Genomic DNA, 25,312 nt, shown 5'->3' on the forward strand with positions numbered 1-25,312 from the left:
AATCGAAAACCTGACTCTTGGCCAGCTAGAGCAGTTGTTAGACAATTACCCACTGTCTCCTCCGAAGCCCTGCCAGACCTTTATAAATAAGGAGGGAAGGGTACAATTCAGTTTTACAGGCAGCTTTCCGCTCTTTGTAAGCTAAAATTCAGGAGATGCTAATTACCGTAGCTGTACTTGAGTGACAGGGTTTTAGTGTTTCCCTAGGGAGTTATTATTGATCCTCATAACAGAGTGTAGTTTCCTTGCTTTTTTGTGCGTAGATCCCAAAGTATTGTTCAAACTGTGTTACTGAAGGTACTCACTCCAGATCAAATGTAAGAGCTGCTCAGCAGCCTGCTACAACCCTGCACAAACCCCTCAGGGGGTGGTTGTATGAGGCTTTCTGGATAGTTGCACCAGTGTAACATTGCACAGGTTAGACTAATGTAAAACCTTGAGACACATTAATGTAGCATGTCCAAACAGCATTCCTCTTGGAAGCCAAAACCATCTTTGTCCTTTCTGGGTCTTACATTAGTACAGCTCATCCCAGTAGAGCGTACTGGGGAGTGGGTAGGGTAGATGCAGCAAACCAAAAGCTGACGTTCGTGGTGTGACTACACGGAAGAGCATTGCTGGTCCCTGCTGTGCCATGGTTAGAGTCTGAGGAGAGCTGGGGTCTCTTCCTCTCCTTACCACTTGCATGATCTTGGGCAAATAATTTATTGCCTCCCTGTTCTTCTCCAAGTTACCCAATGAACCAGAGCATAAACTCCCCAGGGATAATTCCTGCAGGCGACACAGCCCCCAGTCTTCCATGGGGAGCAGCTGGGTGAGAGCAGATCTCAATGACCTATAGCAGGGAGGGCAGATGGTCATGTCCAGGCTCCTGGGAGAAGGGCACTGGCCTGGAGTAGCCGTGCAGAGCTGCAGGAGGCTGATGCAGCCCTTGCTGTCCATGCCAGACCCGTGCTGCCAGTTCGCCATGCTGCTTGCACTGTAGCCAAAGCGGCACCACGTACAATGAGTCCCAGGTTTTCGTCCTGGTGCGCAGGCTGTGCTGGAGCAGGGCTTGGACTGGAGGCACTGAGCACTACCAGTGTTTTGGAGCTGGCAATGAGGAGCAGGAACATCAGTCAGACAAATCAGCAGGAGGGCCCTGGCACTGCTTGCTCCTTGGGCACCCGGACTGCGGGCAGACTGTAGTGTGGCACCAGCCACCAGGCCATGGAGAGGTGTTACTAAGACCTGAAGTCACGCTCCAGTCTGCTGACAATTTGCTTAGCCTAAAAGGAGCCTGGGGCAACAGACATCTGAGCCCCAGCATCTGGCGTTGCTACCAGAGTCCTGAAACTTTCAGCGACCCTTTAATAATGGATTTTCAGAGCTATAGTCCTATACAGTAGGACTTTTCAAGCTACTTCACCAGGTTACACTGACAGCAGTGGAACTAAGTTTCATTGCTTTGGAGGAACAGTGGTATATTCCACTTCCTTGTTCCCTCCGGCAGACTGGCCTCTGGGTTCACATTTTTCTTTAATTTTGCAGTCCAGATTTATTTTTCAGTTCCAATTTTCACCTAATACGTCGTCCACCCTGTGTTCCCCTCTTGAACCACTTAGTTATGAAGAAGATCCTTTGATGTGGTTTCAGTCTTCCTCTTGAAATCAATTCTGTTAGACCTCTGACTTCTGCCAGATTTCTGAACATCTCACTGAGTGCTTCCCTGCATCTTCTAGGAATCTAAATACCATTAATATCTGACACTTGGACTCTACCAGGCCTCCGTGTTCTGTCTGTGCAGTGACAAGCTCTCACTGCCTCACTCTGGGTTTGGTGGATAAACACACGGAAAACACAGCGGTGGCCTCAGCTCTCATCTACACCGGAAAGTGAAACTAGGGTGTGAATTCACAGCATGCAAACAACTCTTCATAACACCTCTTCTGAGCTCTCCTCCTGCCTCTGAAAAGTCTCTTTGGGCGATGTGATTTTCGTCACTCTCACAGAGGGGCAGCAGACCTTGCTTGTGGGGCACAGGAGTGTCCCTTCCAGATAGCATGTAGAGCAGCTGATTTGCTGAAAATCCTCCAGTGGTGCTCCGGGGCTAGGGCTTTTGGATGGATTGGGAGGGGCTGTAGAGAGTGAATTTGTGCTTAGATATAGGCTGTCATTCATTGTCATGCTGGCTACTTGAAGCTCCTACAGACTTTTGAGGGAGTGGGAGGCAGAAAACGTCCCCTCTGGGTACTGGTTTCTGGCTATTGCATGCGGTCTATCCAAAAATGTCAAAATGCTGCCAACTAGTAACGCTTTTGAACAGCCTGTTGGAAAGATGGCATTCATGGAGAGGGCCTGGGGCAGAGGAGCGTTTCTCGCCAGGGAAGGAGCAATGAGTCTCACCACTAAGTCTTGGCAGCCAGGGCTGCTCCCGTCTCTGTAGTCACACACCGCCAGACAAATTTAGGTGGCAGTTTCTACGCTCAGAATCTCTTCTCCATGTAGCTGGTGCCTGGTCCTGGCGATCGAGGTTAGCGCGCAGCCGAACAGCAAGCAGCGTGCCTCTCCCCTCCCCCTGCAAATGCCCCTGGGGAGCCGTCCTGCCGCTCTCTGTTGCACTTGCAGTAAATCTGCAGGATTGCAAGCCACCCCAGCTGCCTTCTTCTGCCAGCTGCAGACATCATGATCACTTGTTGACATACACTCACACATGCTACGTGTTTTGGGCTGCAACATCTGGCTTGCTCTGGGTTTTGTAATCTAAGCCGTGGATGCCAGGGCCTCCCCGCACCCACCCTCTCCCGGTCAGGTGCTGGAAAGGGAGCACAGCAGGGCGAAGAGCTCACGATTGCAGACGCCACTGGAGGCAGGGAGACTTTCCAGGTTTCCCACTGTTATTTGAGCTCTCGGCATCTACCCAGGACCGGCCTGGAGCTGACAGATCCTGGGAACCTCTGCACTGCGCCTGGCTCAGGCAAATTCAGTCGCTGTGATGGTGTAGGGGTTTGTGGAGGAAGGTTGATGATTACCCCTGCTAATCAAAGCATGTCTCAGCATGGATATTTGCGGTAAGAATCCCTGAGCCTTTTAGCATCCCGTGTCCTGACATGAGTGGGAATTTGCCAGTGACATCAGGGACACAAAAATATGGTCTTCAGCCCATCTGTGTTTCCAGTCCCCACCCATAAAGAACAGCAGTGCAGTGCTGCCTGGTCTCGAGGTCGAGGGAAGGGACGTGGTAAAGGTTGCGAGTGGCTCAGGCACAGAGGTGTCATAGCTTGTGCAAGCGCTTTGGCCCAGAGCTCCTGACGGAGACTCGCCTGACCTCTACCTAGCGATCCAGTCTGGAAAGGCAGCTGGTGCTTACAGCCTGCCTGGCTGGCTCCTTCAGCACATCGCCCTGTGTTGTGTGGGCTGGAGGAGCTCCTGCTCTCGTCGCATTGTTCCTCATTTTGTGTTCTCCCTGCTTCCCCTCACCAGTAGTTTAATCCAGGGCAAAGCCGCTCTGTGTTTCCGACGCGGCACCAGCCTCCCCCACCCCTTCTGTATTTCGTCAGTGGTTCCCTCTAGGAGCTCGTCCCGCCAATCAGGAGGCAAAGAGATGCTCTTCTGATTTCCCATAAATAAATTAATGAATGAAGAGCTTGGGTGCTGCACAGTGTCACAGAGAGGCCAGAAAACAGGTACAGCCACTCGGGGGACAGCGAGTGCTGGGGGGGGAGGAGGTGCGTGCATGCCTGCGCTTGGGTGCCTGCGCGACTTCGTCTCACTTCTCCGGGCTCCTGGATTGAGGCAGGAGTTTCCCCAGCAGACTGTCACCTCCAGCTGGGGCAGCAGGTTTATTCTGGTGACATTTTTTACTTGGTTGCTTTAAATAGACCTTAAAAATGTAGCTGCTGCCTCATTTTGAAAGAAAGCTCTCGCTTCCTCAGTGGTTCCCTATTTCTTTTTTTCCTCTGCAGCATGCCCTCCCCCACACACCTGTTTGCAACACATGAAACATTGGTGTTTCTGCGCGCACACACACACACGGATTTCCATGCTGGAGAAAAGCCGATGATCCAGAGATTGAGACCTCTGTTTATGCACAAGGCAAGCAGCAGGCATGCAGGTTCCTCCAGTCCTCCCCCCTCTAGGCAGCAGCCCTGAGCTGGAGAATCTCCTTCATTAGGGAGGCAATGGGACTGTAACCCTCATTACTGTTATTAATATTGGCATTATGGTAGCAGACCCCTCCCCTTCAGATCAAGGCCATGTTGTGCTTGGCAGTCCACGTGTGTCTCCTGGAAGGCTCTGCTGCCACACAGAGCTTGCAGGCTCCACGGAGCAAAGTGGGAAAGAATAGAGGCACAGAGAGGGGAAGTGATTTAGTGTAGTTCGGTTTCCCTCTCTTTGCTCCATGGCTGCAGTGCTTGGGTCCTTGCCCCAAATTCAGGCTCTCTGGAATGGCTGCTAGAGAAGGGTCCTTTGTGGTGAGGAGGGCTTGTGGTAGTACCATACAGATCTGTCTGTGGTGACCTGTTTGGCAAACAATATCTAGGATGGCAATTGGCAGGAGGTGGGAAAATCTTGCCCCCAAAATCTCTGGGAGTCTCTCAGGGAGGTCTGTGAGGTTAGATCAGCCCTACAGGTGAGCGTCTGTCCATTTACCACCTTCCCTTGAGTCAGCCCAGCCTTTCTTCCCCTTTGTCCTCCCCTTCCCCTTTAATTTTGCAATTAAGATTTATTTCCCAGCTCAGATTTCTCCCTTCCACCCTGCACTGATTCATTGCTTGCCCTGCACTCCCTTCCTGACACTCTGGATTTAGAACATGTCTTCTCATGTGGTTTCTCCCTGCCCTACTGTGGCCTCGTGCACCTTGTGTGGAGCTCCAAGGAGGTGAATTTATGGGAGGAAAATTCAGGGGTTTGCGTTTCTGCTGAGACATGAGCCATCTCGTTCCTGTGACTTCGTGAGCAGGCTCAGGACTTCCCATAGCCCCCAGACACTGCTCTCCTTTCCCTCCCCAGGCAGATGTGGGAAGTCGGAAAGATTTTCATGCTCCCTCTGAGCTCATAAATCAAGAAGGCTTAATCTCCTACATCCAGGAGTCTGTGATGAGAAAATACAGATTCCCCCTCCTCTCCCCCCTAATTTCCACCACTCCCTTCCTCCTGTCTTTCATATTCCCGGCACATCTGGTGTGTGTTAGGCTGCCAGCTGTTGCATTGTGCAGAGTGATTAAACCATGTGGGAGGAATGGGGAAAGATTTTTATCTGGGCATTCATGAGTCTGCATTACAAGCCCTTTTTTCTTTAGCTCTGCCCAAGAAGAGGTCATCTGGAGTCAGGGATAGTGGAATGTAAGAAAGGTATTGTGCTTCTCTATGTCTTCCTTGTATCTACTCAGTAAGAAATAAAAGGTGTTTGCACTAATGTACAGGTGTTATATTTTGGGTTGTAGCCATCACATTGGAGCTACATCTATAATATTGATTGGTTGCAGTAATACCTTGCAAGAAGCGATCTTTGAACACTGCTAGTTTGTTTGGCTTTGAAGTGACTGGAAGGTGAAGGTTTCATATCCTAGCGTGGGTGCCCTGGGGGATCTGGTTTTCGGTTCATTCCACTCTCCTCCTGCTAAACTCCCACACTTCTCTCTCTCATGCCAAGCTCCTGGATTTCCTAGCATCTGGCCAGCCTCTTCACTCCCCTTGCTTCCCTGTCTCCTGCAGGCTTATATGGGGTTTGGATAGCATCTGTTGCTGCATGGTCAGATGCTGCTCTAACAATGTCACTGTGAAATATTTACTGCAGTAGATGTGGAAAGCCTTGGGCTGGCAGTGGAGCTGCTTCAGTGGATGCTTTAGGGAACCCAGGGAAATTCCTATCACAGCACAAGGATGAGCAAGCTCCCCTAGGTGGAATGACCTCGCTGAGAATATCACACCTGAGAGATGCAGCTGAAATATATGTTTGAATCACAGCCAAATTCAGCTTTTATTTGGGCTGAATAAACCTCTGAGGTACTCCCTTCTGCTGACAATGCAGGGAATCTCTGATGTCTGTGCCCTGATTGTCAGTGCCCTGTTTAATTTCCTGCAGTTAGATGGGATGAGTGTAATCCCTAGGCGTATAAAGCCTGGTGTGACCGAGCAGCAATAGAGGGAAATGTTGTTTTTCCTCTCATGAGTAACATGACCTGACCATCACTTTGTGGGCAGAGGGGGCAATTACTTCTCTTAAGGGGAAATTGGTAAAAAGAGCCCCTACTGTGGCCACATCTGGCCTGAGTAAGTCACCTTGTGTTTGCTGCTGCCAGGGCTCTACCAGCCACCATGAGGGGAGCAAAGAGACCTCGGAGGTCGGCAGGTCGGAGGTGAAAGGCAGGAAGTCCTCAAGCCATGGCAGCAGCCACAAGGGGAAGAAGACGGGAAGCGGGAAAAGCTCGGTTGGCTTCAGCTCAGCTTCGTCCAGCGGGACCTTCCAGCCTGCAGGTAAGGGGTGAAGGAGAAGCAAGAGAGGGGGGGAAAATGGGGATGTTTTGCTTAGGTCTTCTTTGATATCTCTGGATTTGTAAAGATACCCATCCACCAGCTAGTGCTGTGAAACTTTGCTGGTGGCTATTTCTTTAACCCCTTGAAGAGAAAGGGAAAAGTCTTACTGCTACTAACTCCATGCATAGAGAGAAGAACTGCGTCAGATCAGCGTTACAGCTCCCCTTCTGTGCAGGCCTGCTGCACTGCAAGGAAAAACAGATCCAGATGTCTGAGTGGGGGGAAGGAGGGAAGGGATACTGTGCACAGGCAATATGGGCAGCACCTGCCCTCTCCTCCATAGGTGGTACTGTCTGCAGCAGTGTTTTAAGGAGTACTAGTGGAGAGACCTGAGCCAAAACCTGATATCTAGGCTCCCTTGAGCTTTGAGTCAAAGCCTTACAGGGCTCCCATCTGCTCTGACCTTGCTCAGTTCTTTTTCAAGCTGTTGTCATAATGGCTAGCGTGTTTTGTCTCCTGGGACCCTAATCAGGGCTAGAGGGACAGTAGTGATGCAGAGCATGGGGGAGGAGACACATGCACGTTTGGGTGGGATGAAGCTGCCGGTATACACCTCTCGTGCTTGTCAGAGAGCATCAAAGCAACGCCTGGGAGGTGACAGGGATGGTCTTCAGCTTGGTAACTAGCCTGTGCCAGAGGACCTGTGTTGTGACCATGCTCTTGTTGCCTTATGGGCTGAGTTACTGCCACCACGAGCCTTCCTACGTCTGCTTCCCCTCTGCTTCCCCCAGGTACCTCCTGCAGCAACTTGCAGTGCTCCCAGGACTTTGTGACATTCCCCAAGCTTGAGCAGGACGACGAGAAGTACCGGAAGCCTATCTCTTCCTCTTCTTCTTCCCACTGCTCCCCTCTGTATGAAGGCCAGAAGGGGGACATCTTTGAGCAGAAGGTGATCTTCTCAGGCTTTGGGTCCATCATGCGCTTTTCCACCTCCGCGGTGAGCCAGCAGAGAGGCCGTGATGCTTCCCCCGTGGACTATAAGGCCTCGAACCCTGTCAGTGGCCCTTCGGTGGGGACCAGTGGGACCAGTGGTAGCAGCAGCAGCCACAAGCGCATGCCATCCCTCAGCATGGAGGAGGGAGAGGTGCTGAAGGAAAAGAAGCACAAGGGTAGCAAGAAGAATAAGCATGGGCCTGGCAGGCCAAAAGGGGGCAAAAGCAAAGAGATTTTGGGTGCCCAGCTGGCTGGGTCCACGTCTACTTCCTCGTCACCCTTCTCCGGGGGCTCTCTTGTTAGCTCCAGCATCGGCAATTCTTCACGGTCCTTCAGCCACACGGGGAATCTGCCCAGCCTCAGCATGGAGTCCCCGCTGCTGGGTTCAGGTATGTTCCCCCTTAGGGCTCCAGGTGTGCACAGTTCCTCCCAGCCCTGCTGTCTTTTTCATCGCATTTGGCTGGTGTCTGGACCTGTCTGCACAGAGTCCAGTCCCTTTAATTCAGTCCCAGGAGCTATAAAAATCCACATCTGGGTCTCCCCTTTCCATCTTGGCCTTCATCCTAGAATGTCCTCCAGGTCAGCTTCTGTTGTTAGAGATGGGCTGCAGATCTGAGCTGGGGGGCATTTAAAACCCTTTTTGCTCAAGTGCTGGCAAACCTCAGCTAGCCAGAGAGTAATTTCCGAAGCGATAGAGAGGGATATTCAGAGGCCAAATGGGAACAACCACTATCTGACCCCAAATGAGGGACTCTCATAAGTGGTTCAAGTTTAACTCCTCTTCTAAAAGCAAAACCTCTCATCCTGGTCTTACCACATACATGTAGGGTTGGGAGACTGGCACACCATTAACTCTGCCGAGAGGCTTACAGCTGTTTCCAGCCTGAGTTCCCTTCCCTGGCCTGGCTGGGTTAAGGACAGCCAGGACATGTGGCAAGAAGGGGTTAAGGCAGCAGGCAGAGGAGGCGTCTGCCGCTCAGGGCTGAGGTTTGACACTGTTCTGGCAGCAGAACTTGTCATCAGTCTATTGTGGGTTGTTTGCAGATGCTCCAATTTAGGTCAGATTGCAAGGGGGGGGGAGGTATAATTTTGTTGTGTGCGCCTGGGAGCCCTGGCCCATTTGCACTGCCTGAGAGAGGAGAGGAGCTGCAAGAATTGATGCAACTTCCATAATCATAACCTTAGGCCATTTTTTTTTGCCTCTCCCCTGGAACAACAAAGGGATGTTTCAAAGAGGAGGAGGCTGCCAGGCCTGGCTCTCCTGCCTGCTTGTTCTCCCATTCTTTTGCGGAGAGATGTTGGCAGGACTCTGAAGAACCCAGCTTTGGGCGCTGCCTCTGCCACATGCCTGAGCCAAGGCAAAATCAGGCGGGTCCCCTCTCTCAGCAGCAGCTGTCTCCTCACCCTTTCTTCCACATTTATCTGTTCATGCCCCACCGTGGTCCCTCAGCATCATGGAAGGGGACAGGTTAGCTTAGTAAGAGTGTGGTCCCTTGACTAGCACGGGCAGCAGAGAGTGGACTCTCCGAGTCCATTACCCCCTTCTGCCACTGACATGTGCCTTCGGTGAGTGACTTTATGCTGCGATTTCTCTGTCGGATTGTATTGGGGTGTGAGGAGCAAACAAGAGGGGGGCAGGGGTAAGGCTGGAAAAGTTTGTGATACCTTTTGATAGAAGGATTGTGGGCTGTGACCACCCTCGCTGCATGCCAGGCCGTGAGATGCTGAAGTGCATGTTACACTTGGTCTTGTGCGTTGGTGCCACTCTCCCTTTCTCAGATCAAGCCCTGCAGAAAAACAGATGCTTCCAGGCCATCGGAGGGGAGCGTGGCTCTCTAACACGTCTCCTCCCCTTGCAGGGATCTACACCAGTAACAAGGACCCTATTTCCCACGGGGGCGGAGTGCTCCGAGCTGTGTGCAGTACACCCCTCTCGTCCAGCCTGCTGGCACACCAGGGTACGTCGTCTCTCCCACAGCTCAACCGGTCTCCCTTTGCTAGCACCATCCCAGCTTCCTCCTCTTCTGTCTCCACCACGCAGGTAAGAACGTCAGAACTGGGAAAGGGACTGTAGTGCAGGAAAGCGTTGGACAGAGCAGTCACTGGCAGAGCAGGGCCAGTTTGTGGGCACAGAGGAGTTGCTTATTCCACTTGGGAACAGCTACTCTTCCTTCAGTTTGGAGGGGATCTGCCAACTGCAGCTTCCCTTAGAGTCAGTAGAAAGATGTAGGCAGTTTTGCGTCAGCCCATGCAGCCTGTTTCGGGGTGGGAGGAATTGCAACCTAAAAGGATGCATTGCTTTCCATTGACTGTAAGTGGAGCACGGACAGCGCTCAGGTAGCAGAGGCCTGGCTGTCGGCGTGTGCTGTGTCCTGTGCGGCTCGTCGCCTGCTGCTCGGCTGGATCCTGCCAGCAGTGCCAGCCCTACCTTCACTCTGCAGCACAGATAACTTGGTGGGAGGGCTCACACGTCCCAGCTGGGTGGGCTGTGCGTGTGCCGGGAGACAGAGCCTTGTCCTTTGTCGGGAGCTCACTGTGAGGGGTGTTTTACAGGGAGGAGAGAGTTAGTTTTACAGCTTCAGTGTTAACATGGCTCATTCAGACCTCTTGGCTCTGAGATGGGGCTGGGAAGATTTCAACTGTCTAGCGAGACTTCCAAGGAGATATTTTTAACACTCTGTCTCATGAGCAAGCTGGGTTCAAGAGTCAGGAAGAGATGGAATAATGAAGTTATTTTCCTCTTGGATTTTTGAGAAGTCATTTCTCTCTCCCTCCTTGTTTTGCCATGTAGGTGTTCTCACTGGCAGGTTCAACGTTTAGCCTCCCTTCCTCACATATTTTTGGAAGCCCCCTCACATCTGGGCTATCAATCAACCCACTCTTAAATCAGTCGGAAAGCAGCCGGGCAGGTACGTGAATCAGAAGGTATGTGAGTTTGGACTTCCAAAGGGGTCTCCCTGGAAGAGTGGAGACAACTGCATCCATAGTTCTCCAGCTGCCCTCCCTGCTTGCTCCCATCCTATGTGTGTGAGAGCCAGGGGCTAGGAGAGAGGGACAGTGGCTTTTTCCCCAAGGCAGGGGGTGCTTGTGTTTGCCTTAATGAAGTGCTGGCTTGCAATTCTGTAAAAGCACATCTGCTGGTGTGTCCACTGGATAATGTGTGTCCCTGGACACGTGCTAGAAAAGTGCAAGTATGTTAAGTCCCTCCCTGTAGAAATTTGTTGTCTTTTTACACACGAAAACTGGACAAGCCTAGTGAAAACTACTGTGAGCTTTTGCTTGCTCAAAATAAGTTAAAAGTTTTTGTTGGGGTTTTGTTTTCTGGGTTTCTTTTTAAATGAGAGAGATCTCTCACTCTTAATTTTCATCTGCCATTTCTGTTTTGAGTTACTTTCTGCCCTTCCCCTTTGGCTTTGTCATGAATGCAGCAAAATCCACCGTTTTTGGCTTCCAAACATGAACGTGCCAACACTGAATTACTTACAACTGCTCATTTTTTCCCACCAAGGCAAATTCATTTTTCTTGGAAAATTGCCTGGTTAATAAGCAGGAAACTTGAAGCATCGTCAGATTTCTTTTTTCCCAAAACAGAGTGGGCCTGATTTTTGGTTTGCACCAGTAGTGAAACAAAAGCACCCTCCTGATTTTCAAATGTTGCAGTTAGTGGTGCAACTGTCTCATGCTCCCCTAGCCCAGAAATGTTGGCAGCTCAGCATGCTGGATGCTGAACTCCTGGGAGGTAAAACTCTGCCCAGTGTCACACTGAGTGACAAGCACTTTAAAACACACAGTCCTCATTAGAGGTGGCTCTGAGTTCTCCGGATAATCTGACACCAGTGTGCCCTTATTTGCCTTAACAAGCGTGCATGCCTGCATGTAAAGCATGAATGAACACGTATGCTTACTTATGATCTTTGCGAGGCCACGGAAGGTGCCTGTCTGTCTCTCCATGTGTCACTGGCAGCATTTTGTCTGTATGTCCCCGCCAGCAGCTTGCATCTGCTTGAGTGCAACGGGAAGGTGACTGTGCTGCTGACCCCAGTGGGAGTCAGGGCCATTGCATGGGAGCTGTGAGTCAGGAGTGATTCAGTCACCTGGAATTAAGGAAAGAATGGGATGATTCAAAGAGTTATTCTTCCCTCACGGCAATCAACAAGAGAGATGACCCACTGCCGCTTCCCCTTTGCTGTTATTTTGGCAAGGTGCTGACAGAAGAAGGAAGCTAGTGAGCTGTCAGGAATAGCCCTGTGGTTCAGGCACAACACAGAGGCTCGGCAGTCTGGGTTCTTTCTGTTCCAGCCCTGCAGCTACTAATGAATGAATCATGTAGGCAAAATCTAACATACAAAGTGCTCAGAAAAGCCTGATCCTTAGTTTCCATTTCCAAGATTGCTTTTTTTGTTTGACTGGGATCTTATAAGCTTCAGGACATGTTTTTTCCAGTTCCAGGCAGCCTTCAGAACAGCTCCTGGTTTTTGTCACGTTTAAGGTTTGTCCATCACTATCTCCTCCTGCTGGAGCTAGTGGCCCAGAGGGTGTTAAGTCAAATTCACTTTTTTTTTTTCCAGGGGGATTAATTAACATGCATTAAACCACCTGTGTGGGGCCATTTTCACTTAGAAGTGTGGTGGCTGCTTTAATCCCAAGTCGTTAACAGGATGGTTGTGAAGTTTTAAGTAATCCTGCCTTGTCTTTAATTCAGATTACCTTTCCTGAGAGTGTCTGTGTAGACAGATACCATGGAGACATAGCTTTCATTGCAGTAATATTTGAGCTTTTCACAATTTTAATATGATACAGGGAAATGGTGTTTCCCTGTCTTACAGATGGGGGAACTGAGAAACTGTTATCACTGATGCAGGTTGATACCAGGGTGCCTTTGGCAGTACAAAAAGTCTGATTCTTATCTTCCCACTCCCTTAGCTACTGTCTAGTTCTTCCTCCCACGGCTTGTCCTGGATCCTGCCTTATTATGATGACAGGCCAAATGTATTTATCTTCTCTAGTTGTCTTCAAGCCTCTTTTTTCATACTTGCTGCCTTGGAGAGTGCTGTCTCTGTGTGATAACTCAGTCATCTCCCTGTTCTGTAGACAACAGGGTGGTGTTGGCCAGAAGATAATTGAATATGGAGCCTGGTACCGTTTCAGAAAACCAGAATTGTATATATGCGCATAACCTCCCTGGGCTGCAAGCAAACAACATGACAGTAACAAGGAGGCAGTCAAAGCTTAGCTGAATGTTTATTTGGTTGCAAGTTAAAATGTTGTGGCAAAGCTGCACACAGCAGGCTGTGGATATTTTTCAAAGGGTTTAGGTGGTCCCTGGATAAAAACAATACTGAGAAACACTGCTGTGGTCTGACTGTTCCCAGCCTTCTGGTAGCTGATCCTGGGTTGGAGAAATTAGGAAGTTCACGTGCCTTGTGGTGTCCCTGAAATCAAGACTTGTCTCCACATGGTGCCTTATACTGGGAGACTAACGTTGACTGGCAACTGCTGGTCACGTCCAGAAAGCGGTGGCTTCTCCCCAGGAGGGTGGAGCAGTTGTAATTGATGGGCAGGAAGATATTCCCATGGGGATGCAGGAGTGAGGATCCCACTCATACCTGTCTGTAAGAGCTGCTGAACAACAGCTGTGTTTGCTTGTTCTCAGCACTAGAAAATACTGCCAGTAACTAATGCCCTGCTCAGGGCATTACACTGTAAATCACAGCGTTCCCTGCAGGAGACTTCCTGGATTCTTGCACATCAGAAGTGTCTCTTATTGTGCGAAGAAGAGGAGGGGCAAGTCAGCCAGCTGGTGTAGGCTGTAGTCGCAACATCTGACACGTCCCAGAGTGAGGGGAACGTGTGTTTATGGGCTGGCAGGCTCTGGGGATGGAAAGCAAATGGCAGATAAATGTACTTCACTTCTTGATTACTCTTTGGATGGGAGATATCCTGCCCATGTGCACATGTACAGTGGCTTCGCCCCCAGCACTGCGGTGTCCCAGCTCCCTGGGACAAAAAGATGGCTATGGGGGTAGCTTCTGGACACTAAAGCACTTGTTTAAGCTCTTTAGAAGGGAGCTGAGCATCTGGAGACTTTGTAGGATGCCAGCTGGGTTTCAGGAAAGGATCCTGGAGGCAGAAGGACCGCAGCGGCACTTGGGAGAGCTGAGTGGGGCTTTGCACAGGATTGATTCATCCTTGCAAGCTCAGCAAAGCCTCCCACCCCCGCAGCTTTACAGCTAAAGGAAAAGCTGCTTTCTGCCCATCCCTCGGGTTTCCAGGGCTGGGGAGGGAGCCGGGCTGGGGCAGGGACCGGCTCCCGCTCTGCTCCTCTCCCCGCAGCTTCGGGCTTGCGGTCCCGGCGCAGGCACCACCCGGCAAATTTGGCCGCTGCCGTTTTGGGGCGGGGGGATGGTGTCACGTCGGTGACCTTCCCAGGGTGACACACACCACCACCCCCCCACCCCCGGCGTGACACAGGGTGACACGCAAAGCCACGCAGCCCCTCCCACGGCGGGCGGAGCCGTTATGCAATGCCGGTGCCCTGCGCTGCTCGGTGCTCCCATCTAGCGGGGACCGGCGCTCGCCTCCCTCGGGTGACAAAACCCGGGCACCTGCGAGGGCTGGACGCTTATGAAGGCTGTGCCTCTCTGTCCTTCTCCCCACCCAGAGCCTGACCTGGAAGACTGCAGTTTTGGCTGCCGAGGGACGTCGCCCCAGGAGAGTCTCTCTTCCATGTGAGTGTCCTTCAGGAGTCCTCCCCTGTCGCCAGGCATCGGGGTGCCTCCGCATCCGCGTGGGCATGGCGGTACCCCGGGAAGCCGTGGGATGACACAGCAGGGGAAGGGAAGGGGACTGGGAGAAGTAGAGGAAGCTCCTTCCCTCCTCCTTGGGGCTGGGAGTGGGATGGGATGGGAGGAGGCAGGTTTGCTTTTCCAATATGAGCCGAGGCTAACGGGGACGGAGGGCTCTGCCGAAGTGGAGCAGGGGAGACTGAGGCTGGGAGGGATGCAGCCGCTCCCAGCGTGAGGCAGAGGAGATGTGGGGAGAAGGGAGCAGCGGAGTGCAGGTGCAGACTGGGGAAGCGTCACTGACATCTCCCCAACCCTTCCCCAGGTCCCCCATCAGCAGCCTGCCGACCCTCTTCGACCAGACAGTGTCCTGTAGCAGCAGCGGGCAGCTGGAGAATGTTCCCCAGGCTACCCCAAACATCGAGCAGCTCCTGGAGAAGCAGGGCAATGGGGAAGCCGGCGTAAACAGTGAGTCACTCAGGGCATGGGCTGTGGGAGGAGAGGTCCTTGTGCATGTTTGTGTGGGAGCCAGCTGGGATTTTGCCCACAGGCAAAGGAGCCGGGTGGGGGACAAAGCGCTAGTCTGTGCCATGGGGGAGTAGCTGGCAGTGGGTCTGTGATCTGGGGCCAGTCTCCTCCCCCAGTGTGGTCTAATTGTGGTACCTCCTGTGGATCCCCTTCTCCTCTTTCCTCTGTCTGCCATTCTCTCCCCTGACCCTGGTCCCCGTCCCCCCTTCCGTTCCCTGCAGTTGTAGAAATGCTCAAAGCCCTGCACTCGCTGCAGAAGGAGAACCAGCGGCTCCAGGAGCAGATCATGACGCTGACAGCCAAGAAGGAGCGTCTGCAGCTCCTCAACGTCCAGCTCTCTGTCCCTTTCCCCGTGGTGACCAGCAGCAACGGCCCAGGCAGCCAGGCCCAGTACATCCTGCCTCCCAACGGTGAGGGGACCCGGTGGGATGCATCACCCTGTGCCCTTTCATAGCAGTGCCCTGGGGTGGGCAGGAGGGGGTCACAGTGGGGAGGATATGACCCATTTATCTCTCTGTAGCCACTGGCAGCATGCACTGTCCTTTGCTATCGCTGTGGCAATGTCAGGCTCCACCCCTGACTCTGCATCCTCACTTCTTTCCTCCGTACAGTCTGCAACGATTCCCTGAGCATCAGCAAGAGCCCCCCATGCAAGAACAGCTTTGGGATCGAGAATTCGCTCTCCACTTCCTCTGAGGTACACTGGCCACTGCATCTGCCAGCCAGCTGGGGAAGGGACTTGGGGAGGGAACAGAGCAGCGCAGTCCCAGTACTCTGACGTGATAGCCAGCTCGCAAAGCCTTGTCGTCCAGGCCCAGAAATCAGGTTTCTTTCTCTGGAGTGCCTGTTCTTCAGCTCATCTCAGTGCTGAGGGTCTGAGTAGAGTAGCTGAGGCTGGGAGCGTGAGGTGAGAATGCTTCTAGGTTATTCTGGCCGCACTTCTAGAGATCCAGCAAAGCATGTCTGAGTTCTGGGACCCCTCTGAGCATACACCTGCACTTGCACTCACAGCCCCCCTTCCCACCTCCCGCTTCTGCCCAAAGCACCCTTGGAGCTGAGCTGACCTTTCACAAGCTGCCCCAGTCCGATGCTCTTATGTCCGTTTCTCCCCCAGGACCCTCATTCAGGTTGCCCCAGCAGGAGCAGCTCTTCCCTGTCCTTCCACAGCACTCCTCCGCCCCTGCCCATGCTGCAGCAGAGTCCTGCCTCGCTACCCCTGCCCGGGGTGCAGCAGGTGAATGGCCTGGCCAGGGTGGCAGGCAGCGGGCTGGGGGGAGGCACCACTGCCAGCCACAGCCTCTCCACGGTGCCCATGGTGGACGGCCTGATGGGGACCCTGGCAGGAGGCCAGCAGATGCCCATCAACGGGATCCTGGGGAATCTGAACGGAGCTCAGGCCGCCCAGCCTCCGAGCGCGCTGACGCAGGCGAGCGGGCCTCCAACCTTGCAGCTCTCCACCAGCCTGAGCAGGTGAGGATGGGGAGCTCGCGGGGACAGCCCTGCCCTCTCCAGCAGAAGCTTAGCACCGGGAGGGAGGGAGGCCCTATGTATGCAGGACCAAGACGGGCTGTGCTCACATTCCCTGCCCTGCTCCCCTTGCAGCATGCCCAGCCTGAGTCCCCTGACAGAGCAGCAGCGGCACGTCTTGCACCAACACGAACAACAGCTCCAGCAGCTTCAGCAGCTCCTGACTTCCCAGCCGCTTAATCCGGTAAGTATGCCTGCTGGCACCTTTTATCTGATGAGCTGTTTAATGGGAAAGCCTCGGAGCAGAGAGCAAAATTTAGGGCTTCCTCCTTCACATGAATCCCCTGCCCACAGGGCTGCAAGAGTCATGTGCCTTTTCCTTGGCTCTGGGCTGCTGTGGGTGGAGTGAGGAGAAAACCTTTAGGCAGGAAGGTGCGGCACCTCCTGGAGGGAGGGAGGGAGATGGGGATTTGAACTTTTTTGTACAAAGGAAAAAATTTAATCTGGGTTTCCCACATCCTGAGGGTGTGAGAACATGGTAAGGCTAAGCCACCACAAAATCAGGCGTGCTGTTACCTCCTCCAGCCATCTTTGAATGCAAATCATGTCTGCTCCTGCTGCCAGAGCACACTGGTCTCTGGGCTTGCAGATGTGCTGAGGCCCACAGGAGAAGAGGAACTTGCTTGAGGACAATACTGGAGTTTAGAAAGAGATATGCACCAAACTGCTTAGTCCTGAGGGAGGTGAGCTGTGTCTGGGCACATTAACATGGTGAACTGGAGATGCCAGGGAGACTTGTAACGTGCAGGTGGCTGAGGACTTTGGGGTCAGAAAAAGGATCAAGCAGCTGTTCTGAGGATCTTGGCTCTTTGCCTGCATCCTCGTGGGTAAAACAGCAGCCCCATCCCAGGCTGTTGTGGGAACGGCTGCACGGATAGATGGTAAACAAGCCCCTGAGTGTGTAAGAACCGCATTCGCTTGCCCTGCAGAAACCTGTGGTGTCCCTCCCCTGCGGTGGAGTTGCACGGGAGTGCTAACAGTTCCCATCAATGAAGCTGTGCTCATTTATATCTCCCATGAACTTGGCCCATTGCTTTGGATAGATTTCTGGGTCAGGCTATTTATAACCCAGGAAAAGCAAATTTCAAAGGGCTTCTCTTTACAGCAGCTGATGTCACCGTGTCATCAGCTGCATCCCTGTGGGTACGGGAACAATGTCAGCTCTCAGCCTGCCGCATTGGTCGATGGTTGCTATAGTGATTTCCGCAGTTTGGTTGGATTCGAGGGCGTCCCTCTGGGTGCAGGTGAGCTGTGGCCCTTGTCCCCCTGAGTCCGGCTCACCTACACTGACCCTGTGGGGTCTGGAGCTGTGAAGTGGGATGGGCTGGGGAAGGAAATCAGCAGCCAATCTAGAAATTCAGGATAGTGAATGCCACAGACTTAAAATCCATGAGTCAATTGATTGGAAAGAGCTGAGTAGATTTGTGTGCCTGCAGGTGTCTTAGTGAGCGTTAGCTAATCCTACGCTTCGTGAAACAACAGGGTTGGAAAGGTCATAAGCACAGGCTGTTAATGAACACAAGACAGACTGTTCCTCTCTCTACCTATAGAGATGTGATCAAGGGGACTTTCTCCCTGTCCCCAGTAGCATTGCCTGGGATGGAGTGTGCCCATATGGCTCCTGGCTCCTTTGTATTAGGTGTTGCCTCTTCCCGAGCCCTTTATCCCTCCTTTGACTTTTCTTCCTCACCTTCCCCTGCAGGAGCAGCAGGCCCTGGTGTTCCAGATGATGCAGCAAATCCAGCAGAAGAGGGAGCTGCAGCGGCTGCAGATGACAAGCTCGTCCCAGCTGTCCATGACCAGCCTCCTGGCAGCCACCTCTGCCCCCCTGCACTCCAGCACCAGCGCCCTGATGACCTCGGCCCCCCAGCCGCCCCCCAGCAGCAGCTCTCTCCTGGCCTCCCTCTCCCCCCAGCAGCTCAACCCTAGCAATGCCCTCATGGCCCCCCAGGCCACCCCACCACTCAGCACTCCTGGGAACAGCCTCCTGGCTTCGGGGACAGGCATCCCACCCGTCCTTACAGCACAGACTAACCCGTTTCTCAACCTGCAGGCTGATGGCAACACCCCGAAAGGAACGGTGCGTATGCTGCTAGCACTACCCTAACCCCACTGAGCTCGTGGTGCTAGGCGCTGTACAGACCCGGGGAGAGACAGTCTGCGCTACAGCTAACTTGGGGGAACAAGGGCACCGCTTAGGCAACAGAGCCAGAATGCTCCACTGGCTTTGCTGCATCCCTGACTAGCCAGTGTCACGTCCTGATCCTACCTCCAAGGACTTCTGTAGGGCCCAGACAGGGTCGCGGGTAGGCACAGAGGCTCCCAAGGTGCCCTTCCGTGTGTGTGTGTGTGTGTGTGTGTGCAGACACACACCAGACCTGCTGCAGAAGCCAGGCAGAGACAGGCCATAGATTTGTCTCCGTTAACCCTAGGACTTGGATGGGACAATGTGCCCCTGGCAGTGCTGGCCCTATTGGAGCCTCGTGATGAAATACGAAGGTGACTGCATGTTGAAACCCAGGGTTTAGAAGGAATCTTGCACCCAAGAGGAGAGGTTGTGAAGAGGTTTACAGCCTCTCTGTAAAGCAGCCTTGTACTGGAGCACCAGTGTCTAGGGACTGATGGTGTGATACTTTCATCTCTCCTCCATCCCTCCCCTGGCCTATACCTGTACCCAGAAGGTCCAGCCCTGGTTGGAGACATTTAGGAGCCAAAGGCCAGGGTTGAGGGGCCAGTTCGGCCTGAACTGGGCAGAGGGGAAACCTGGGGCTCCCGTGTCTCTGTTGATCTCGGAGGAGCCCGAGAGTTCGCGGTGAGCAGGGCCAGGTCCGCAGCACAGCAGGGCTCTCTGCTTCTGCTCCCTCGTGTTGCTGCCCGTCCAGTACTGATACCTGTCTCCTCTGCGTCTCTTTTTCTGTTTGTTTTTTAAAGAGCATGAATGAAAAGGGAGCTCCTCTTACCCAGGACAAGGGCTAAGCTCCCCCCTCACCCCGAACAAACCAGCAGCCAACTCCTCTCAGCCAGGGGAATGTGGCTTTCCACAGTCAACTTTGATACTGTTAGAGCAATGAGCACAAGGCTTCCAAGAAGCATTTCCTGCCGCTGGGCAATGCCAAGAGGTGCTTTGGAAGACAGTACGTCTCTGACCAAGCCCTGGTATCGGGAGGAGCGAAGGTGGGGGGCTGCCCGCCGCCCTGGTCCATGCCACACATGCTCAAAGTGAAGCTGTGTTTCCGTGCAGAGTGGAGGAGAGAGTTAACACCAGATGCCTGCCAGTCTCCTCCCTGCCGTTGAGTGCGAGCGTGTGTTCACGTGTGGGTAGCCCCCCAGGCCGAGGCACTAGAGACCATCGAGCATCCTTGGCCAAGACCTTGGTGGAGGGAGGCCCCTCTGCTGAGGACTCCTTTCTGCACAGTGCAGAGGAATGTGGCAGTGCCCTCGGAGGCAGCACTGGATGTGACGCAGCTGGGGAAGTGGGACGTGGTGGCAGTGCCTACGTGGTCTGCTTCGCCCAGATGGGGAGGTTAAGAAGAAGTCCTGTAGCTGAGATTTCTCACCTGCTTTTCATCTGCTGGGCTCTTAGGATGCTCTTCTCTCTATAGCCATCATATGAAGCCCCGACACCTCAGCTGGATCCAAACCCAGCCTGAAAAGACACAAGCAGTGGAGCGATGGGTAAGGACTGGTGCTTGGGGAGGAGGTGATAGCCACCTGCTTCTTTAAAGGACATTGCCACATCTGCTCTGCCAGCTGCTGTCGGTTCGGTGCTGTACTTCTCACGTGAAAAGCACACTCCTGCTCCTTGTGCCATCTCTCACTCTTTCCTTCCAAGATTTCCAAAGGCTAAAATTTCAGCTTGCAAAAAGGGGCTGTAGCCAGTATTACCCCTGTCGTAGCCAACTTCAGAAGGTGCATCTGAACCTGGCAGTTGTTTCCCAGGCCTAAGCTGGGAGATAGAAATGTGTGTGGGGAAGAGAGAATCCCAAATCCGGTACTTGTTCTTTCTTACCCACCACAAATCACTCCAGTCTGGCAAAACCACGTTCTTCCACTGGTCTTGGGCACTTCAGAAAAGGGATCTCCAAGCAATGGGACAATTACCAGTCTCCTGAGCTAGGACATTGGACCCTTCATTGTTCTCCACCTTTTGACCTTAACTCCGTCTTGTAGCCTGGAACCTCAGCAATGAAATCGGCTTCCTCTGAGCTTGGATGTGATGGATTGATTGAAGGACAGGTGGGGCAGCTCTGGGGGAAGGGGAACATCTACGTCAAACGTACAAATGCCCCTTCTTTTCCTTATCCGCTGGTTAAATCCAGAGCTTCTGGGGGCAGGCGGGAAGACTCCAGCTAATAGAAACTCTGAGGGTCTTAAAAACAAAAACAAAAAAAAATCTGTCAGACCTTAATGGATATTTTTCAGCACATTCCCACTGCCTCTAACTAGTTTGCACTATTCAAATTTGTCAGCAGTGGGTCTGTGCTGATAGTACTAGAAAAGCTTGTTATAGGCAAGACTCATCTGCTAAATATCTTTCTTCCTTTTAATTTTATTTTCTTTTCTTTTTTTTTTTTTTTTTTTTTTTTTTGTGTGTGTGTTTGTTTGGAAGGTTGTCACCACAATGGTTGAATAAGGCTAAAAGGAGAGAAAATACCTTTCTGATCTCAGCCTCCAGTTCTGTGAACTGGGCAGAACACTGCTGTCTGCTCAGAAATATATATATATATTATATATATATATATAATTTTTTTTTATAAAGAAAAGCTAATGTTCTAACAAGGTTAAGAAGCTATTGGAAAGATGGAGATGGCAGCTAAAAGTGGAAATGCAGGAGAAAGAAAAAAAAAAAAAAAAGTCTGCCTTCCTTGTGGTCTCTGCAGCACAGACCTAGAGAGGAGCACTGAACCGTGGCTCTTGCTGACACATTCCCTGTCCCCAGCCACCTCCCGAGTAAGTCACGGGCTGAGCTGTGCCGCCTTCCATCCGCCTGGTACTTACAAACTGTGAATGAGATCTTTCAGTTGCAAATGGTTTGACTCTAATTTTGGCTCCCTGTCCCCAAAATTGCTCTGGCACAACTGTGTGCTTGCACTTTTTTTTTAATTTTTTATTTTTTCTTTTTCCTTCCCTAGCTGTGTTGTCCCCCCTCCCCTCTGTGCCACGCAAACCGCCCTGGCGCAGAGACCCACTGCTCAGTGCAGGATCTGTTTCTGCAGCGGGGGTCTTGCCTTGCTGCCCCCTCCACATGCGAGGAGTCTTGGCCTTGAAAGTAACATGCAGAATGGCTGTTTCAGGGCTGCTGTGCTAAATTCAGCCCTGAAGTACCCTGTTTGTGCGTGTGATGGCTGCGTGGATGTGAAGGCTGTACCTGCCAACCTTTGGCAAGCAACAAGTCCTTGGGATTTGGGAACAGATATTCCCTTAGCGCTGGTTTGGGTCAGCAAGATGATGGACAGAAGTGTTAGGGGTCAAACAGTGGCTGTTAAATGTGCAAATGTGGTCTCTGCCAGCTGCTTGCCCAGCTGCGTTTGTCTGGGGTTTGATTTTTATTTTATTTTTTTACTCTTAAGGTCCCAAATTTGCGTTGCCACCTGTTTTGCTGTCACGCTGACCATCAGCACGGCCTTCAGACCCATCTGTAACCACAAGGGCCTGACATCGTGCCCAAACCTGGTCAAACTCTTCCAAAATTTAACCACATTTCACGCCCTGAAATTAGAAACGTGCCAGTACCAGGAAGAGAGGGGATGGGAAGGAGGAAAGGCTGGTTGGCATCTATCCCTTGTGTAGCGAGTTGTAATACAACATGCGCTGTCTCCCAGGACAAACAAAAACCCCGTTCAGATCAGTGGTTTTGTGCCCAAATCCCTGGGCAACAACAGAAAACTTGCAGGGGGTCAGTGAGAGGTACTTAATGGTGCGTTTGCAGTCCGGAGGCTGAAACGTGCTGTACGGGGCTCCTCACTGCTACTGGGAAAATATTTGGGAGCCCACGCATCGGAAGAGGTTGGAAATCGAGGACTGAATTCAAGGAATCGGTTTTGTAGGCAGGATCGCTGTTAAAAGCAGGGAGGGCTGAGCTACACCACGTCCCTGGTTCCCCTCTGCTCCGTGCTGGCCGTGCCATTGATTTTTGTTGGTGGCAGGAGTTTGAGTACAAAGCCCCTCCGCTCTCCGGGGCTTTCTGGAGCAGGGAGGGAAGAGGCTGGAGAGGACAAGCAGGGGAAGAGACATATAGCACTTACACATTTCTCTGACATCTTCCAAAGGCGCCCGGTCCCTTTGAAGTGTGCTCCTTGTCTAATCGCCTCAACCTGTCCCAGAGCCAAAGGTCCCTTTGGCAGATTGAGGGGAGAAGAAGGGGGCACTGCTGGAAGGTCGACATTAAACATTTGTATCTCTGTGAAAAAGAGGGAGAGCAGGGGAAAGCAAAAATAAAAGCTAAAGATTATCTGTGTTTCAGTTGCACTGGGGTACGTTTCTTTACCCGTTTTGATGCTAATGTCTCATTTAGTATGTTGCATGTGTCTGTTTTGTTTTGATTTGTTTTTTTATTAAATAAAAGAGAAAAAATGTGTATATTTTTGGCAATTTAAGGTAATGTAGCTAAGATATATTTTTTTCACGCTGCTTGACTGTTCTTTATTATAATAAATAATATTAATATTAATATCAAAGACTTTTTTAATACAGCTAGGGTTTCAACATTTAAATGAGACTAGGGTCTTGTGGGAATAACTTCCTGTGGCTGTGCTGAGGTCCTGTGCCCGCAGTGCACACAGACGCACACTCCGATGCTCTCGAGGAGGCAGGAGCGAGGCCCGGGGAGGGTTTCTCAGCCTGGCTCCTTCCTGGCTTTGCACCTCGGGAATGAAGGGAGACCAGGGCGAGGGAGGAGCAGTTGGTTGTTGTTTCATGAGCAAAATGTCGCTCCCCCACTCCCCAGAACAGCGATTGCCCCTGCTGATCAGCCGAGATGCCCAAAACCAAACTCGTTGACCTTGTAAGCTTTCCAGCTGGCAAACTCTCCCAAGAGTTTGTTTCTCCTAAGCACCAAAGGGAAGGGCTTGCGGTGTTTCTGCTTTGTTCTGTTTTTCCCCCAAACAGCCCTGCATAGCTGGGTGATGAGGTCTCTTCAAAATATGGTTTGGAGACATGTCCTGCTCTTGAGAAAACCAGCTCCCGCTCCAGTGCTCAGCTCTTAGATCTGGCTTGGCACTTCAGTGGGTCATGCTGCAAAACTGCATGTTTTTCTGTCTCGTAGCCCACAGGCTCCACGGTTCTGCCTTCTCCTTCTGCTTTTAAATCTGAAGCTGGTTTTATTGACCTTTTGTTTTTCCCCAGCCATGTGTGCCCACTTCCCATCAACGAGGTGAACCCTGCTTGCCTTCTGGGTTCACAGGGCTCCTTTAAAAGGCCCAGGAGAAGTTCTCCCCCAGCACCTGATTCTTCTGCAGGGCTTTTCTCGCTCTCATTGACCAGCAGTCAGCATTGCACCTGGGGGGAGGATATTGGAGGCCAAAGAATTTGCCCAGGTTTCTCCAGACAGCCCGAGAGCTGCCAGGAAGGGAGTGCAGAGTGAACTGGAGACACAGGAGTTGATAGGTTTGGGTCATCCAGAGGAAGCAGAGTTTGGCATGTAAAGGCTGGTCTTGCAGAGTTGGGTCATCAAATGCTCTGGGTTGTTGGAGGAAACTTTCAGCTGTTTTTCGAAGGGAAAAGGAGGTTTGGTGTCTGGTTCTGAGGACGTGGTTGGTTGCTCTCTGCAGTAGCTGATAGCTGCAAAGCCTCCTCTTCTGGGCCTGTTTGTGGTTAGTGCTGGGGTGCAGGCTGGGAGGGAGACGCAGGGGATGCCTGTGGAGCAGCAGGGTCATAGATCTAGTTCTGCTGTGTTTCTTGGAGCCCTGAAACATGAAGAAAAAAAATAATTAACATTTCCACAGAGTTATGTTGGCTTGTTTCTGGCATGGTTCTCCTCTTTCCACTGCTTGGCTCTTGGTAGCGTGTCTGTTCATGTTTTGCACGGATGGGGACTGGAGAGACATGAGAGGAAGGTGCTGAGCAATGTTCAGTGGTTTTGTACCCGAGGAGCAGGTCATGGCATCTTCTTGGATCAGGATAACGGGAGAAACACATCTGTAGCAGGTGCCTGAAACGCAGCTGTCCGAGTAATCCTACGCAGAGCCCCTCTCTTCCACAGGCCTCCTCTGCTCCAGGGCTCTCCCAGCCGGTCACCAGTGTCCCCTGGATGCAGCTCTTGTATGAACAGGGGGGGCTCCCTTGGCCCCGGCACCCACCGAACTCTGCAAACCCCTGGTTTTCTCTCTGTTTCCACGCTGGCACGTGCGCTCTGGCTGCCCCAGCGGGACGGGGCCGGTTCAGACTCCAGCCCCGTCCACGCAGACTACATGGCTGCAGATGGGCTGAGCCCCTTGGCTCCGTACCAAAGACAATATAGACAGAGATGAGGTCTTCTCACATGCTCAGTAGAAGACTCCAGAGAAGACATACCAAGCAGATGGTGTCATTCTCTTTGGGGTGAAATGTTCAGGCTAGTTGGCAGGGTGAGAGGTGACCGATACGTCTGAAGCGAGCGGGGATCCAGCCCGCTGCGGCGGTGGAGGGTGTCCCTCGGGAGCTCGGAACAGGCGGCGGTTGTTTGCCGTGACCGGTGGATTGGCTCGAGGACGCAGAAGCTTTCCTGCTGCAGAGAAGGACATCTGCCTGGGGGCTTCTCTGTTCAGGGCAAGTCCATCCTTCGGTCTAAAGTGTCCTGCCTGTCCCCGAGACCTCTCCGAAGGACGGCGTAGCCATGGCTTGCACCAGGGGCCAGCTGTATGCGGCAGCAGTGCCAGTCGCTGCACAAACCTTTCCAGTTAAAGCCCGGTTTGTTTGCACGCCCCTCTCCAGCGCACGCGTCGCCCCATCCAGATGGTGATAAGGGCTTTGCTCTGCTTTGTGTTTGCTGTTAAGGAGACCTGCGTCATCTGTCAGGTTCCAGCCTGGACGGGGCTGAGCAGGCA

The 25,312-nt window shown here is 52.4% G+C and overlaps 1 protein-coding gene across 3 annotated transcripts in view; it reads left to right on the forward strand.

Moving 5' to 3' along the window:
• MLLT6 (MLLT6, PHD finger containing) overlaps nucleotides 1-22,959 on the forward strand; it is a 47,109-nt gene extending 24,150 nt beyond the window's left edge. For all 3 annotated transcript variants that reach the window (XM_049800007.1, XM_049800008.1, XM_049800009.1), the window contains exons 9-20: nucleotides 6,285-6,459; nucleotides 7,251-7,841; nucleotides 9,312-9,493; nucleotides 10,244-10,361; nucleotides 14,114-14,180; nucleotides 14,560-14,702; nucleotides 14,984-15,172; nucleotides 15,374-15,459; nucleotides 15,877-16,232; nucleotides 16,365-16,473; nucleotides 17,992-18,369; nucleotides 19,221-22,959. In XM_049800007.1, coding sequence (XP_049655964.1) covers nucleotides 6,285-6,459; nucleotides 7,251-7,841; nucleotides 9,312-9,493; nucleotides 10,244-10,361; nucleotides 14,114-14,180; nucleotides 14,560-14,702; nucleotides 14,984-15,172; nucleotides 15,374-15,459; nucleotides 15,877-16,232; nucleotides 16,365-16,473; nucleotides 17,992-18,369; nucleotides 19,221-19,265 — 2,439 coding nt within the window. In that variant the 3' untranslated portion in view covers nucleotides 19,266-22,959. The remainder of the gene's footprint in view (nucleotides 1-6,284; nucleotides 6,460-7,250; nucleotides 7,842-9,311; nucleotides 9,494-10,243; nucleotides 10,362-14,113; nucleotides 14,181-14,559; nucleotides 14,703-14,983; nucleotides 15,173-15,373; nucleotides 15,460-15,876; nucleotides 16,233-16,364; nucleotides 16,474-17,991; nucleotides 18,370-19,220) is intronic.
• The last annotated feature ends 2,353 nt before the right edge of the window (nucleotides 22,960-25,312 follow it).

This window comes from Accipiter gentilis, chromosome 5 (assembly GCF_929443795.1).
Source record: "Accipiter gentilis chromosome 5, bAccGen1.1, whole genome shotgun sequence".
NCBI lineage: Eukaryota > Metazoa > Chordata > Aves > Accipitriformes > Accipitridae > Astur > Astur gentilis.